Genomic DNA, 17,998 nt, shown 5'->3' on the forward strand with positions numbered 1-17,998 from the left:
GACTATAAAAACCCTGATTAATCCACCTAGCGGTGTTGGTGCCTTTCTCGTGTAAAAAAAATCCAAAAAAACAAAATATAAATGAGTATTTTTCAGCGTGTTTTGGGCACAAAAAATGTATTTTGGCCATAACATCCCAATGTCCGATCTGGCCAATTTTCAATATCCACGGGAAATTCCTTCGAATTTCCACGGGAAATTCCTTCGAATTTCCACGGGAAGTTCCTTCGAGTTTCCACGGAAAATTCCTTCGAATTTCCACGGGAAATTCCTTCGAATTTCCACGGGTAATTCCTTCGAATTTCCACGGGAAATTCCTTCGAATTTCCACGGGAAATTCCTTCAATTTCCACAGGAAATTCCTTCGAATTCCACGGGAATTCCTTCGAATTTCCACGGAAATTCCTTCAAGTTTCCATGGGAAATTTCTTAGAATTTCCACGGGAAATGCCTTTGAATTTCCACGGGAAATTCCTTCGAAACTTAAACGGGAAATTCCTTCGAAACTTAAACGGGAAATTCCTTCGAATTGCTACAGGAAATTCCTTCAATTTCCACGGGAAATTCCTTCAATTTCCACTAGAAATTCCTTCGAATTTCCACGGAAATTCCTTTGAATTTCCACGGAAATTCCTTCGAATTCCTCGAAATTCCTTCGAATTCCTCGAAATTCCTTCGAATTTCCTCAGGAAATTCCTTCGAATTTCCTCGAAATTCCTTCGAATTTCCTCGGGAAATTCCTTCGAATTTCCTCGAGAAATTCCTTCAATTTCCTCGAAATTCCTTCAATTTCCTCAGGAAATTCCTTCGAATTTCCTCGGAAATTCCTTCGAATTTCCTCGAAATTCCTTCGAATTCCTCGAAATTCCTTCGAATTTCCTCGGGAAATTCTCTTGAATTTCCTCGGGAAATTCCTTCGAATTTCCTCGGGAAATTCCTTCGAATTCCTCGAAATTCCTTCGAATTCCTCGAAATTCCTTCGAATTTCCTCGGGAAATTCCTTAGAATTTCCTCGGGAAATTCCTTCGAATTTCCTCGGGAAATTCCTTCGAATTTCCTCGCGAAATTCCTTCGAATTCCTCGGGAAATTCCTTCGAATTCCTCAGGAAATTCCTTCGAATTCCTCGGAAATTCCTTCGAATTCCTCGGGAAACTCCTTCAAATTTCCTCAGGAAATTCCTTCGAATATTCTCGGGAAATTCCTTCGAATATCCTAAGGAAATTCCTTCGAATTTTTTCAGGAAATTGCTTCGAATTTCCTCGGGAAATTGCTTCGAATTTCCTCGGGAAATTCCTTCGAATTTCCTGAAGAATTTTTTTCGAATCACCTCGAAAAATTCCTTCGAATTCACTCGAAAAATTCCTTCGAATTCCTCAGGAAATTCCTTCGAATTCCTCGGAAATTCCTCGAATTCCTCAGGAAATTCCTTCGAATTCCTCGAAATTCCTTCGAATTTCCTGGAAATTCCTTCGAATTTCCTGAAATTCCTTCGAATTTCAGGAAATTCCTTCAATTCCCAGGAAATTCCTTCGAATTCCAGGAAATTCCTTCGAATTTCCCGGAAATTCCTTCAATTTCCCAGGAAATTCCTTCGAATTTCCCAGGAAATTCCTTCAATTCCCAGGAAATTCCTTCGAATTCTGAAATTCCTTCGAATTCCAGGGAAATTCCTTCGAATTCCTCGAAATTCCTTCAATTCCTCGGAAATTCCTTCGAATTCCTCGAAATTCCTTCGAATTTCCTCAGGAAATTCCTTCGAATTTCCTCGGGAAATTCCTTTGAATTTCCTCGGGAAATTCCTTCAAATTTCCTCGGGAAATTCCTTCAAATTTCCTCGGGAAATTCCTTCGAATTTCCTCATGAAATTCCTTTGATTTTCCTTAATAAATTCCTTCGAATTTCCTCGGGAAATTCCTTCGAATTTCTTCGGGAAATTCCTTCGAATTTCCTCGGGAAATTCCTTCGAATTTCCTCGGGAAAATCCTACGAATTTCGTCGGAAAATTCCTACGAATTTTCTCGGGAAATTCCTACAAATTCCCTTGGGAAATTCCTCCGAATTTTCTCGGGAAATTCCTACGAATTTCCTCGGGAAGTTCCTACGAATTTCCTCGGGAAATTCCTTCAAATTTCATCGGGAAATTCCTTTGAATCGCCTCGAGAAAGTCCTTCGAATTTCCTCGGGAAGTTCCTTCGAATTTCCTCGGAAATTCCTTCGAATTCCTCGAAATTCCTTCGAATTTCCTCAGGAAATTCCTTCGAATTCCTCAGGAAATTCCTTCGAATTCCTCGGGAAATTCCTTCGAATTCCTCAGGAAATTCCTTCGAATTCCTCGAAATTCCTTCGAATTTCCTCAGGAAATTCCTTCGAATTCCTCAGGAAATTCCTTCAATTCCTCGGAAATTCCTTCGAATTTCCTCGAAATTCTTTTCGAATTCCTCGGAAAATTCCTTCGAATTTCCTCAGGAAATTCCTTCGAATTCCTCGAAATTCCTTCGAATTCCTCAGGAAATTCCTTCGAATTCCTCGAAATTCCTTCAATTCCTCGGGAAATTCCTTCGAATTCCTCGAAATTCCTTCGAATTCCTCGAAATTCCTTCGAATTCCTCGGGAAATTCCTTCAAATTTCTCGAAATTCCTTCGAATTTCCTCAGGAAATTCCTTCGAATTTCCTCGAAATTCCTTCGAATTTCCTCAGGAAATTCCTTCGAATTCCTCGGAAATTCCTTCGAATTTCCTCGAAATTCCTTCGAATTCCTCGAAATTCCTTCGAATTCCTCGAAATTCCTTCGAATTCCTCGGGAAATTCCTTCGAATTCCTCGAAATTCCTTCGAATTCCTCGAAATTCCTTCGAATTCCTCAGGAAATTCCTTCGAATTCCTCGAAATTCCTTCGAATTTCCTCAGGAAATTCCTTCGAATTTCCTCAGGAAATTCCTTCGAATTCCTCAGGAAATTCCTTCGAATTCCTCGGGAAATTCCTTCGAATTCCTCAGGAAATTCCTTGAATTTCCTCGGAAATTCCTTCGAATTCCTCGAAATTCCTTCGAATTCCTCAGGAAATTCCTTCGAATTCCTCAGGAAATTCCTTCAATTCCTCAGGAAATTCCTTCGAATTTCCTCGGGAAATTCCTTCGAATTTCCTCAGGAAATTCCTTCGAATTTCCTCAGGAAATTCCTTCGAATTCCTCGAAATTCCTTCGAATTCCTCAGGAAATTCCTTCGAATTCCTCAGGAAATTCCTTCGAATTCCTCGAAATTCCTTCCAATTCCTCGAAATTCCTTCGAATTTCCTCAGGAAATTCCTTCGAATTCCTCAGGAAATTCCCTCGACTTCCCTCGGGACATTCCGTCGAATTTCCTTGGGAAATTCCGTCGAATTTCCTTGGGAAATTCCGTCGAATTTCCTCGAGAAATTCCTTCGAATTTCCTCGGGAAATTCCTTCGAATTTCCTCGGGAAATTCCTTCGAATTTCCTCGGGAATTTCCTTCGAATTTCCTCGGGAATTTCCTTCGAATTTCCTCGGGAATTTCCTTCGAATTTCCTCGGGAAATTCCTTCGAATTTCCTCGGGAAATTCCTTAGAATTTCCTCGGGAAATTCAACGGGAAATTCCTTCGATTTTCCATGGGAAATTCCTTCAAATTTCCACGGGAAATTCCTGCGAATTTCCACGGAGAATTCCTTTGAGAATGTTTTTTCGAATTCTCTCGGGAAATTGCTTCGATTTTCCCCAAGAAATTACCCCAAAGCTCCATGGGAACGTTATTTAGAGCTTCACTTAGATTTTTTTCGATTCTTCATGGAAAATACTAAAATTGATTACCTCAGGCCTCAAGGGTATCCAAAAGTTGCTCTTTGAAGACATTATTTTCCGTGTAATACTAAACTACGTGATCGGTGTCTTTGTAACCAGCTCCGTAACTCGAGTCCTCACCTCTGAACCACGTCACCATTCAAGTCCTTTGTGTGGTTAATTCCCTGTAACACGAAGCTCTGACCATCCGGAAATGCTACCTGACGATCCATAATTCGAGCACGATCTCCAGCATACCGTCCTCACCTTCACCTTTCCCCTTACTAACAGTCAATAATAATAATATCGATTATGAATATTTACCGAAAAGAATCCAGGCTCCGCACTGTGCCATACACGCCTGAGCCTGTTAAATAAATGCAATGATTGAAAAAAATTTGGCTTAGTGGAAGTCAAATGTAGCTTGCCTAATTTTCCAACGAAATGTCAAAAAAATGTGTCCCACGAGTCACCCCGCGAAACTGCACTGCTCAAAATGTGTTCACATACCTAAGTAGGATAGATAGGACGCTGATTTGGTGAGACGTTTCCAAAATTCCGAAGTTGAGTTCGTTCGTATTTCATTAGGCTCTAGCCTTCAGTGTCTTAAAACAACCTCGACCGGTCTGGACATGTTAATAATTCATGTGAATCACCTAGACAAACAATGCTGCCGCATTCCTAAATCACAGCTTCTACCAGGTGACTCACTGAGGTAATTTCTTAAGATACAAAGCAGTCGAGTCACCGACCCGAAACGAGCCCTGATTGCCCAACCAACATGTCTTTGTTGGGCTCTAATCTTTATGAAAAACGAAACCATATAACGACTGTTTAACGTGTAAGCTCAACGAAACAATAAATGTCGAAGGAACCAGGACCAAGCGTTCGGCGTCACTTGGCTTTGATGGAATAGTTTTGATAAATGTTGCCGGTTGGCTTTGGTACCTACTTGGTTCCTATCTAAATGGGTCCTGCTGTGGTCGCGCTGACCTTCACCCGGCGCGACGGCAGTAATACATCACACGAACGTTCCCTCTTGTATGAATATTATCTCAAATAACTGTCAAAATATTTCGTCTGTATTTTCTGCTTGCGCATTGTTTAAAAAATTCCACCACTTGATGAACTTTCCAGCGGACACGATAGAGCTAATGTTTATTGGTGTAATTTCGTTTAAAATTCAATTTGAAATCTATTCTGCGGCATTTTTTGTTTTTGTTTTGTTGGTTTCCTACATAGCCATGGATCTGAACTAGTTCTGCCGTACGGCCGTCGTCGGTTACCTTTCATTTAATGCGCGCGTTATCGGACGCTACGATCTATCAACTATTTGCTTGTCCTGTTCTGTCTCGCCACTGCTGACGGAACGCCAAAAACGTTGATATTTTTGGTAGGGCAACGGCTGCCCACGGGTCCCCTTTTTAGACAACGAAAACGGCGAGCAAACGATAGCCACAGCAGAAGCAGTGAAAGGTGTGTATTTATTTTCAAAAGCGTTTTCGCCTGCATTTAACATTCGAAAATTATGTTGTTATCTAGATTTGTGTCTAGGACCAACAAGAGAAGCCCCGGTCCTCCAGACCAGCTGAATTAATGAAACAAGTTTTACCGGAGGAGTGCTCTGTGGATGGTAACGATGCCGAAAAAGGGACCTGCGAAGGTGGGTTGCTTGGATTAGGAGGGATGACGCGGGCGAACATGGAAACATCATTTGAAAACGTCATCCTCAATCCCGGCGCGGAAGGCAGTGAATGGGAAAAGACAGAGTCAACACAAAGTCACTGCCTACTTGGGTTCTTGCAAATGCGACAAGATTTAGGTTGACTGATATCGGCCTCATCAGGCTTCCTTTTTTTTCCTTCGCTCCGGACACGAAACGACGCTCTGATGGTGCTTATTCGGCGTTCAAATGTGAGAAATTGGGTGGAACGATCGTATACTAATTTTAACATGACGGAATATGCTATGGACCGTAGGATGACCGATAATGACGACTTTCTCGAACGCGCCATATCTCAGTGGTCGCATCATCCGGCAAACCTAGGGAGACCGATATTCGATGTTAACTAGTGTCTTATTTATGTTCTCTGAATGGTGGAATCTACATTTCTGCTTGTTTCATTCGCAGCTTTTAGTTCGATGTTCTACGACCGATTTGCTTGAAAAACAAAGGCCAAGTGTCACTCACCTGCTGCCTCTGATGAAATTTATTACACAGAAGAAGCAATTCATTAACGGCTACCGACCCGTAAATCAATAAGTGTCCCGAACAAGCTTAACGTAGGAATGTTAACGATTGTCTGTCCAAGGCTAGTGCTGCCCGCGCAGAAAATAAAATATATTGCTTTTCAAACGAATTATCTCCCGTTGTCATCGCCTCATCCGCCCTCATCAACCGAAATATTCAAATCGATCTCTATTAGCCAAACGATGATACATCGTTGTGACACATTAAGGTGGACCTGACCTCGCAAAGCTCCCGGAAACGGGCATCGCATTTAATTAATTGTCAACTTTCGACTTAGGTTTTGATTCACTCCCGAAACTGCTCGAGGGCGCTTATCTTTTGCATCATTCGCCTCGGGATAGAAACCCCACCGTCGTGGTACGGACTCATCGATGTCTGAAAATTTAGGCGCTTTTATGGATATTTTATCGCGCTAAGAAGATTTTCGATCCACCTCTGCCGCCGCCGCCGCCAACGTCATCGTGTTTTGTTCATAGGTAGGTAATGCGTTCAATTCGACATAAGCCGTAAGCCTCTTAAAAGCTTGAGCAGGTTCGCGTGTGTCGCCTGTGCAGTACTATCGAAAGGAGAAAAAACAGCGAATGCCTTTCGTTCCACTTAACCATCGATGGCTATAAGCAGCCAAATTATGGGACAATGGAATGCGTGAGCAGGTCGCCCCCTCCTGTGTCTCCGTCCCCGTAGGAGTATTACAGTTTTTTTGGCGAATGGAAATAATCGACGCCATAATTTGGAAGAGATTTGTTTGCTATAGAATTTTAAGTTGATTTTTATCAAGAGCTTCGGAAAATTTGCAACGGTTCAGGGTCATTCGATCGTCTGACCAAATGCCGTTTGATCGGATGCCACTTACTTGTCAGAATAGGTGAAATATTCCCCCTTGTGTGGCATGGACAAGCCTAACATATCTCTGATTCTCACTCACATGACAGATCATAGCAGATATTGCACAAGATGGTAAATCTTGATTGTGGACATAGCTAGGCAGGGTGAGCCTGACAGGAGAATGTTTGTGTAGCAGTGTGTCAAGTGCATCAATATTTTTGCTTAGTACCTAATATGTGCATAGCATAGCATAGCATAGCATAGCATACATACATAGCATAGCATAGCTTAGTACCTAATATGTGCAGTAGGACAAAAAAAACAAATTGAAACTAACGCACTTTTGGCTAGGAGCTGAGAAGTCACAGTGGCAATATTTTTCGTATCGGTGTTTAAAAACTGGAGGAAGGATTGCGTTTAATTTCTGTGGGTATGAATGATAGTCATGCTGTTTATGACGTGTTGGCCTATAAAAATTAGTAGCAGTATAGTTTGCCAAATGTATTGATTTTTTTATGTTTAATATGTTAAACGGTATATGGTTTCTAAGGTACGATCATGACCCGTATAAAAAAGTATCGTACTCTACGTTGGTAGGACGCCCGTAAGGGTAAAGTGACCATACTTCCTACAAACTACAACATTCTTATATTTTTTAGCCCAAAATCTATCTATGCGGAATGTACTTTTGTTGTGTTCATTTACCAGACTCTTTACTGGTCACATTATATAAGGAGAATGGTATGATTGAGGTTGAGATGGATAACAATTCTGCGTGTTTGGACTTCTGCATTCAAAAGTATCTTCCTCTGTGTTGTTAGACGGTCGAGAAAAATTATGTAGTTTTGGATAGGATGGATCACAATTTTTTGTAACAGGATAACAAATCTACGTTTGTAAAACGCTCGCAAGAACAAGAATGTAATTGTTAATAAGATTGATAACAATAACTTAGATTTTTCGTTGGTGGGACACACGTAAGAAGCATGGTTTTCAGCTAATTCGGATAAAATTTTGAGGTGGCTCAAGTCGAATTATTGTTTTCGGGCTATTTTCAATTTTGAAAAAGTCTAACAAGAGATATAAATGCCGAAAACTATCGCAGCAACCTCTATACGGAAGCTGCTCAACAAGTCCTGTGAACATTGCGATTCCTTACGTTCACGTTTTGACCATGTTAAAGTGATTTTCGAGCTTTTAAGTGCACCTGTTTTGTTCGAATAACTTGTTTGAAGAAATCCTAACTTGCAAATTTATGACAAATGTTCAGCTTCTGATTTTTAAGAATTTATCGGCAAATCGTACAATAGCAATTATATTACTCAAATGTTATATTACTCAATTACTCAAAGGGAAAAAGAGCAATAATAATATGATTAATTAGCAATGATTTGTCATGATTTAAAGAATTTTGTAAACCAACGACTTTTAGGGGAAACAGTGTTCTTATGTTTTAAAACCTCGAAAATCACTTTAACTTCGTCAAAACATGAACGGAACGAATTGCAATGTTCACAAGACTTGTACAGCACACCAAAAGCTTCCGTATAAAGTTTGTTGCGATAGTTTTCGGCGTTCATATTTCTTTTTAGACTTTTCCAAAATTGAAAATAGCCGAAAAACAATAAATAGATTTGAGCCACCTCAGAATTTTATCCAAATTAGCTAAAACTTTGACAGGAGGCTTATTTTAGCATAAGAATTGTGATTCTGGGCTGACCGGTAGAATTTTTGATACTTTTTGAAAACATGAAGAGGTCTAATGGATAACAATAACTTAGATTTTTCGTTGGTGGGACACTCGTAAGAAGCATGGTATAGTTTTTTCATTGGATAGATCACAGTTTCGTGTTATAGGATGTCCGCTTAAAGAAGTATATTCCTCTGCCTGCGTTGGTGAGGATAGGATGGATAACAATTTTGCGTATTATGACGCCTGAATATTGCTGTACCAGAGAAAACTTTTCTCTTTCCAGTTGAATTTTCAAACTACCTCAGCTGTCATTTCATACTTTTTCTCTGCTGTATGGCATGGCATTCTACGATGACAATGCCAAATACCAGGTTTTTGTTTCAGTATTTTGAAGATTTGCAGGCTTGCGGTAGACAGCTGCGAAGAAGTTTGCGGAATCCGCAAAATGGAAAATTTCGAAAAGATCCGCGGCATAAAAGTATCTTCCTTTGCGTTGGTGTGACGATTGAACAAAAAAAGTTGTAGTTTTTGATAGGATGGATCATAATTTTGTATGGTGAGACGCCCACATGCAAAACACTCCCTGCAATGGTGGGACACCCTCATGAATGGAGAATGATAGTATAGTTGTTGGTAGAACAGGTGTTAGAACGCCCGCATAAAATGGTATCTTTCTCTACGTTGGTGGGACGCCCGTAAGAAAAATGGTGTCGTTAATGATATGAGGGCTCTCAATTTTGTGTGATTGGACGCCCGCATATATAAGTTTATTCCTTTGCGTTTGTGGGACTCCCGTATGAATGATGAAATTGTGGAGAAGATGACAAATCAACGTGTTTGGTGGAACGTCCGATGAATAATAATTCTGCCTATTAGAACCAAGGATGTTATCGATTATTTGACAATAACTCATTCCAGAGGCTGAATTTCAAAGTGTGATATATGGTGGACTTTTAGTGCGAAGGTTTTTCTACCGCTCTATCTAATGGTTTATTGTTTGAATTCCACTTATGACGGAGTTAAAGCGCTCGTTGCTAATACTAAACGATAATAAAATTTCAATCATTTAGTGTAAGTCACTGCAACTAGTGTTAAATCACCGTTACTAGTGGAATTCATACAACGAACCGTTAGGCAGAGTTGTTAAAAAAAACCTTCGCACTAGTAGTCCACCACAAAACACATTTTAAAAATGAGCCTCTGGAGTGAGATATTGACAAACTACTAAATGATCGATCCCAGATTACTGTACGATCGATAACATCCTTGATTAGAACACCTGCAAAAAAAGGATCTTCCTCTGCGTTGGTGAGACACCCGTAAGAAGCATAGTGTACTTTTCGATAGTTTGTATCACATTTCTGTGTGGTGGGACGCTTGGATATATTTTTTCCTTTACCTTGATGGGACGCGCGAATGATTCACACAAAATCACTTTATAGTACAACACAGTAAAGATAAAAAACTGATTTTTGTAATTCTTTAATTATTATTTGTTAAGTTTTGTGCTTTTGAAATCCTAAAGTATTATTGACATTGCATTCTGAACTAATTCGCCAAAATTCCCATCTCCACAACCACTAACGTGAAATTGCTATGCGACTGCCTACTTCAATCATCTAATAAAGCAGAAAAAAATCTCATCCACCATGGTTGGAATGTCCCTCCCTAAATGCCACAATGTTTAATAGCGAACTGCAAGTCAGTCCAGACCAAAGAGCTAGATGCGATTTGATTTCGTTGTCCGTTCGTGCAATAAAAACTCGTAAATATGATTTGATAATGGATTTGATGTTTTACGGGCTGCTACTTGGGTCCCAACTCTCCCAGCCAGATTGGTGGGGTGCAGATGGTGACGCGATGCCATACGATGCCGAGCGAACGCTAATTGATTCGAAGACAGCAGCGCGCCCGATATTTAGGGTCCAATAAAAAATTTATACCACATGACTCGAACTAGCCATTGGATCAACGAGCAGCAGTCATAGCGATGTGTGTTTGCTTTGAGATATTAGCGGCCATTGATGGATTGGTGATGTGATATCGAAGCTGAAGCAGCAAGTGGCGATCATAGCTCTCTGATTGATGATCCATCTTGCGCGAACCCTGTGCTCGTGGGTCATAAAATTAATGGTAATTAAGTCCGATTTTATTGAACCATTAAAAGCTCGATTTCCGAACAGCAGGGAAAGTGGAAGGACGCACGATGGAATTTATGGTTCCTGACTACTTGTTAAGTGCCCCTTGTGTCTTGTGTCAGAACAGCGAGGAAGTGGGAGCCGATGACAACGACGATGATACGAATACGAGCCGAGCTGCCGTTCTAATTGAAGACTCATGTTACCACGAAGAGGTCGTAAAACCGCCCACTCTCCTCAAGGTTCCATGAACCCTGCTGGATCAGCTGACAATCGATTCTGTTTTCCGGTCGAATCCCGACCGAACACGTTTCCGTTTTCCCATGATGCATTGAATTACACTGCAGTTGGCAGCATGAGTAATAACATAGAATTTCTTTCCTTTCTATCTTTTCAGGTAAGCGAAGAGGGCACAATTTGCCTGGGCCTCTTCTAATCAGACAGGCGGGTCCGCGTGTGAGTAAACCACGACCTAACCTCAACTACCACCACCACCCAACACTGGAACAAAAATGAACAGTGATGTTAACGCTTCTTTCACACGATCTTAGTAGAGTCTCGCTAGAAGAAGAAGAAACGGGCTTGGCTGCCGCAACACAAACAGTAACGAGATCAAAATTTAAATACGCACGATTGGTGCGCAGGAAAGCCGTACCCCAAAACACGCCGCCAAAATTCTCGCTAAATTAAAGATAATGAATTATCAGTTTTATAGAAAATCAGAAGGTGTGTATGTCCAAATAGAGCAGCGTTGCCTCGTTGCGGGCACCCGTAGAGATTGCTGTAGAAGAGCCCGGTTTCGTTTCTTGTAGCTAATAATGATGATAATATGTGTGTATCTAAATGCTTATTTTTCGTGATTTAGCACGTTTTGTTTCGTAGCTCTTTCATTCTTTCTTGCACAGCACTCTTCGTTTGTTCGGTAGTACTCAAACTTTCGGTCACGGGCCATTTGATTTTTTTTTTGCTAATCCTTCCTCGCGATCCTTAGATGCAATAACAACACTCTTTCAAAGAGGTTGTTCAAAATAAACCAATGAATGGAGACATCTACAAAGTCGTACGCGTTGCTGAACAAATTTGTGGCACTGATTTTAATTCGAATACAACACTGAGATCCCCATCCAACAACTTGATATCCTCTGGTTTGGATTTCTGCTTAGTAAGGAAACCCCTCCCGCGTATAAACATTTAATTTGGGCCTTTCGGTGGTCAGCGTCATAACCATAACAGATTCTTAAGAGAGACTCGTGAGCCCCCTTTCGGGAGGAGAAAGACGGTCGTTGAACGCCGCGGTCACGCAGCAGCTCGGCGAAGGCAAGCTACAAAGGTGTGAACCTAAAATGCGGCCCACCTTCAATCTCGTGGCTCTGGGGAGCTATGATTCAGTTCTGTCAGTTACATCAGAGCCCGGAGCTGCTTTGGTCACCATCGCTCGCTATTAGGAATCCGCACGTACTATTCATCGTTCGTTGCCTTATTGGGAGGTGGATCACAGCGCGCGCGAACAGCGGGAATAATTCTCACGACCGCGCCGCTAATCAGTGGGGGCATAAATCTTTGAATGCACGTGTTATCTACTCCGAAACGGCTCCCATTAAGTAATACAGGTCAATTCACATATAGTGCTGCGAGCGAACCGCAGCACGTCGGCCGCGGCCAGTTTCACTAATCACCATTTATGTCTTCCATGCATTCAACTGTCCGTTCGTTTCGATCGTTCTTTGCGGTCGAATGACGTCGACGACAGCGACGACGAAAATGGCATGCGTCCCATCGCACAAAAACTATCGATGAAGGGAGCCGGTCGTTGCCAATCGCAATCATAGAAAAGAAGTTTCTCTCGCAACGCAGTACATTTTATTATAGGGACGGTCGTAAATTGCACAGACAAACAGACGTTTGGTTTTGAAAAATTTTCTCACTTCGATCACCATCAAGAGTAATTTATAAAAGACCGACGAAGGTTGGTCACAATATTCAAACTGAAACATCGCTGAAAAATCATGTTACGTCCGTTTATCCGTAATCAACTTTTCCACAACCGTAGTTCAAACGAAAAATGCGAGTTTAGACCCAACCTGTCCTCTTGCGGCAACCAAAGGCATCCATCCATCGGTCACTGGTTCGAAACGGTGATGTGTCGTCGATCGGTCGGCGTTCCTTTTCTGCGATCGAAGATGTGTCTTGATGGTAATTAACGTGATCTTGCCCAACTCTCGGTGGGATTGCCAGCCGCTTGGGACGGTGTCGTTTGATGTGACCCAATTTTTGTGCAAGCAGTCTGTTTTATCCGATCTACGCTCTCGGTAGCAATTGGACCTGCCAACCACGGTGGAACTGTAGAAAGTGATCGTCTTTGACGATTGAAGTGTGTACTTTTGTTTACAAACAAAACGGACTCGGAGTGATCAAATTCTAGTTAGTTGATATTTGACAACTGTTAAGTAGGTGAGATTTATTTGATTGGTAATTCCCGAATGGGTTTTTAAAATTAAGATATCTTCTGCTCGTAAGTCGAAGGGTGCTAGGAATAAATCCCCGAAGTGTCTATTTTTTTAATCAAAAGCAAAAGTTGAACACGGTGGCCTTCTGATATAAAAATATTCAGAATCTCAAATTTTCGGTGAAGTACTTCGAATGAATTTTCCCAAGGAAATTCGAATGAATGTCCCGTGGAAATTCGAATGAATTTTTTCAAGGCAATTCGAATGAATGTTCCAAGGAAATTTGAATGAATTTCCCAAAGAAATTCGAATTATTTTCCCAAGGAAATTCGGATGAATTTCCCGAGGAAATTCGAAAGAATTTCCCGAGGAAATTCAAATGAATTTCCCCTGGAAATTCGAATGAATTTCCCCTGGAAATTCGAATAATTTCCCAAGGATATTCGAATGAATTTCCCAAGGAAATTCGAATGAATTTCCCATGAAAATTTGGATGAATTTCCCAAAGAAATTCGAATGAATTTTCCAAGGAAATTCGAATTAATTTTCCAAGGAAATTCGAATGAATTTCCCGAAGGAAATTCGAATGAATTTCCCGAAGGAAATTCGAATGAATTTCCCGAAGGAAATTCGAATGAATTTTCCGAAGGAAATTCGAATGAATTTCCCAAACGAAATTCGAATGAATTTCCCAAACGAAATTCGAATGAATTTCCCGAAGGAAATTCGAATGAATTTCCCGAAGGAAAGTTGAATGAATTTCCCACAGGAAATTCGAATGAATTTCGAAGGAAATTCGAGATGAATTTCCCGAAGGAAATTCGAATGAATTTCCGAAGGAAATTCGAATGAATTTCCGAAGGAAATTCGAATGAATTTTGAATGGAAATTCGAATGAACTTCGAAGGAAATTCGAATGAATTTCCCGAAGGAAATTCGAATGAATTTCCCGAAGGAAATTCGAATGAATTTCCCGAAGGAAATTCGAATGAATTTCCCGAAGGAAATTCGAATGAATTTCCCGAAGGAAATTCGAATGAATTTCCCGAAGGAAATTCGAATGAATTTCCCGAAGGAAATTCGAATGAATTTCCCGAAGGAAATTCGAATGAATTTCCCGAAGGAAATTCGAATGAATTTCCCGAAGGAAATTCGAATGAATTTCCCGAAGGAAATTCGAATGAATTTCCCGAAGGAAATTCAAATGAATTTCCCGAAGGAAATTCGAATGAATTTCCCGAAGGAAATTCGAATGAATTTCCCGAAGGAAATTCGAATGAATTTCCCGAAGGAAATTCGAATGAATTTCCCGAAGGAAATTCGAATGAATTTCCCGAAGGAAATTCGAATGAATTTCCCGAAGGAAATTCGAATGAATTTCCCAAAGGAAATTCGAATGAATTTCCCGAAGGAAATTCGAATGAATTTCCCGAAGGAAATTCGAATGAATTTCTTGAAGGAAATTCGAATGAATTTCTCGAAGGAAATTCGAATGAATTTCCCGAAGGAAATTCGAATGAATTTCCCGAAGGAAATTCGAATGAATTTCCCGAAGGAAATTCGAATGAATTTCCCGAAGGAAATTCGAATGAATTTCCCGAAGGAAATTCGAATGAATTTCCCGAAGGAAATTCGAATGAATTTCCCGAAGGAAATTCGAATGAATTTTCCGAAGGAAATTCGAATGAATTTTCCGAAGGAAATTCGAATGAATTTTCCGAAGGAAATTCGAATGAATTTTCCGAAGGAAATTCGAATGAATTTTCCGAAGGAAATTCGAATGAATTTCCCGAAGGAAATTCGAATGAATTTCCCGAAGGAAATTCGAATGAATTTCCCGAAGGAAATTCGAATGAATTTCCCGAAGGAAATTCGAATGAATTTCCCGAAGGAAATTCGAATGAATTTCTCGAAGGAAATTCGAATGAATTTCTCGAAGGAAATTCGAATGAATTTCCCGAAGGAAATTCGAATGAATTTCTTGAAGGAAATTCGAATGATTTTCCCGAAGGAAATTCGAATGAATTTCCCCAAGGAAATTCGAATGAATCTACAGAAGAAAATTCGAATGAATTTCTCGAAGGAAATTCGAATGAATTTCCCGAAGGAAGTTCGAATGAATTTCCCGAAGGAAATTCGAATGAATTTCCTGAGAAATTCGAATGAATGAATTTCCGCTGGAAATTCGAATGAATTTGAGGAAATTCGAATGAATTTCACGAAGAAATTTGAATGTTTTCCTGAGGAAATTCGGATGAATTTCCCGAGGAAATTCGAATGAATTATCCGAGGAAATTCGAATGAATTTCTCAAGGAAATTCGAATGATTTTCCCGAGGAAATTCGAATGAATTTCCCGAGGAAATTCGAATGAAATGAATTTCCCGAGGAAATTCGAAGGAATTTTCCGAGGAAATTCGAAGTAATTTACCGAGGAAAGTCGAATGCATTTCCCGAAGAAACTCGAATGAATTTACCAAAGGAAATTCGAATGAATTTCCCGAAGAAACTCGAAAGAATTTCCCGAAGAAATTCGAATGAATTTCACGAAGAAATTCGAATGACTGTCAGGCCATTAGGCCGAAGGTCATTAGGGCGGGCGTACGGTCCTTAGGCCGAATTAGCAAATAGAAACAAAAAGTGAAAAATGAGAAATTAATTTTTCACCTTATCCCTTCTTTCTTCTTTCTGCCTTCATTATTCTTCTTTCTTTGTTCTTTCTTCTTCCTTCTTCTTTATTCCTTCTTGTTTTTCCTTATGCCTCTTTCTTCTTTCTTCTTCCTTCTTCCTCTTTACTTTTCTTTTTTTTCTTTTCCCTCCCTTTCTTCTTTCTATTTTCTTCTTAATTTTTTTTTTCTTTCTTCTTTCGAGTTTCCCGAAGGAAATTCGAATGAGTTTCCCTAAGGAAATTCGAATGAATTTCCCGAAGGAAATTCGAATGAACTTCCCGAAGGAAATTCGAATGAATTTCCAGAAGGAAATTCGAATAAATTTCCAGGAGGAAATTCGAATGAATTTTCCGGAGGAAATTCGAATGAATTTCCCGGAGAAAATTCGAACGAATTTCCCGGAGGGAATTCGAATGAATTTCCCGGAGGAAAATCGATTGAATCTCCCGGAGGAAATTCGAATGAATTTCCCAAGGAAATTCGAATTAGCTTCCCGGAGGAAATTCAAATAAATTTCCCGGAAGAAATTCGAAAGAATTTCCCGAAGGAAATTCGAAAGAATTTCCCGAAGGAAATTCGAAAGAATTTTCCGAAGGAAATTCGAAAGAATTTCCCGAAGGAAATTCGAAATAATTTCCCGAAGGAAATGCGAATGAATCTCGGAGAAAATTCGAATGAATTTCCCGAAGGAAATTCGAATGAATTTCGAAGGAAATTCGAATGAATTTCGAAGGAAATTCGAATGAGTTTCGAAGGAAATTCGAATGAGTTTCTAAGGAAATTCGAATAAATTTCCCGGAGGAAATTCGAATGAATTTCCCGGAGGTAATTCGAATTAATTTCCCGGAGGAAATTCGAATTAATTTCCCGGAGGAAATTCGAATGAATTTCCCGGAGGAAATTCGAATGAATCTCCCGGAGAAAATTCGAATGAATTTCCCGAAGGAAATTCGAATGAATTTCCGGAAGAAAATTCGAATGAATTTCCCGAAGGAAATTCGAATGAATTTCCTGAAGGAAATTCGAATGAGTTTCCCGAAGGAAATTCGAATGAGTTTCCCTAAGGAAATTCGAATGAATTTCCCGAAGGAAATTCGAATGAACTTCCCGAAGGAAATTCGAATGAATTTCCCGAAGGAAATTCGAATGAATTTCCCGAAGGAAACTCGAATGAATTTCCCGGAGGAAATGCGAATGAATCTCCCGGAGAAAATTCGAATGAATTTCCCGAAGGAAATTCGAATGAATTTCCCGAAGGAAATTCGAATGAATTTCCCGAAGGAAATTCGAATGAATTTCCCGAAGGAAATTCGAATGAATTTCCCGAAGGAAATTCGAATGAATTTCCCGAAGGAAATTCGAATGAATTTCCCGAAGGAAATTCGAATGAGTTTCCCGAAGGAAATTCAAATTAGTTTCCCGAAGGAAATTCGAATGAGTTTCCCTAAGGAAATTCGAATGAATTTCCCGAAGGAAATTCGAATGAATTTCCCGAAGAAAATTCGAATGAATTTCCCGAAGGAAATTCGAATGAATTTCCTGAAGGAAATTCGAATGAGTTTCCCGAAGGAAATTCGAATGAGTTTCCCTAAGGAAATTCGAATGAATTTCCCGAAGGAAATTCGAATGAACTTCCCGAAGGAAATTCGAATGAATTTCCCGAAGGAAATTCGAATGAATTTCCCGAAGGAAACTCGAATGAATTTCCCGGAGGAAATGCGAATGAATCTCCCGGAGAAAATTCGAATGAATTTCCCGAAGGAAATTCGAATGAATTTCCCGAAGGAAATTCGAATGAATTTCCCGAAGGAAATTCGAATGAATTTCCCGAAGGAAATTCGAATGAATTTCCCGAAGGAAATTCGAATGAGTTTCCCGAAGGAAATTCGAATGAGTTTCCCGAAGGAAATTCGAATGAGTTTCCCTAAGGAAATTCGAATGAATTTCCCGAAGGAAATTCTAATGAATTTCCCGAAGGAAATTCTAATGAATTTCCCGAAGGAAATTCGAATGAATTTCCCGAAGGAAATTCGAATGAATTTCCCGAAGGAAATTCGAATGAATTTCCCGAAGGAAATTCGAATGAATTTCCCGAAGGAAATTCGAATGAATTTCCCGAAGGAAATTCGAATGAATTTCCCGAAGGAATTTCGAACGAATTTCCCAAGGAAATTGAATG

The 17,998-nt window shown here is 40.0% G+C and overlaps 1 protein-coding gene across 8 annotated transcripts in view; it reads left to right on the forward strand.

Moving 5' to 3' along the window:
* Positions 1-17,998, forward strand: part of LOC134227332 (teneurin-m) — a 422,322-nt gene that overhangs the window by 92,693 nt on the left and 311,631 nt on the right. Inside the window, exon 2 of one of the 8 annotated variants that reach the window (XM_062708728.1) lies at positions 11,102-11,430. The exons of the other annotated variants lie outside the window; for them this stretch is intronic. Coding sequence (XP_062564712.1) covers positions 11,400-11,430 — 31 coding nt within the window. The 5' untranslated portion in view covers positions 11,102-11,399. The remainder of the gene's footprint in view (positions 1-11,101; positions 11,431-17,998) is intronic. 8 annotated transcript variants of the gene reach the window in all.

Source organism: Armigeres subalbatus, chromosome 3 (genome assembly GCF_024139115.2).
Source record: "Armigeres subalbatus isolate Guangzhou_Male chromosome 3, GZ_Asu_2, whole genome shotgun sequence".
Lineage (NCBI taxonomy): Eukaryota > Metazoa > Arthropoda > Insecta > Diptera > Culicidae > Armigeres > Armigeres subalbatus.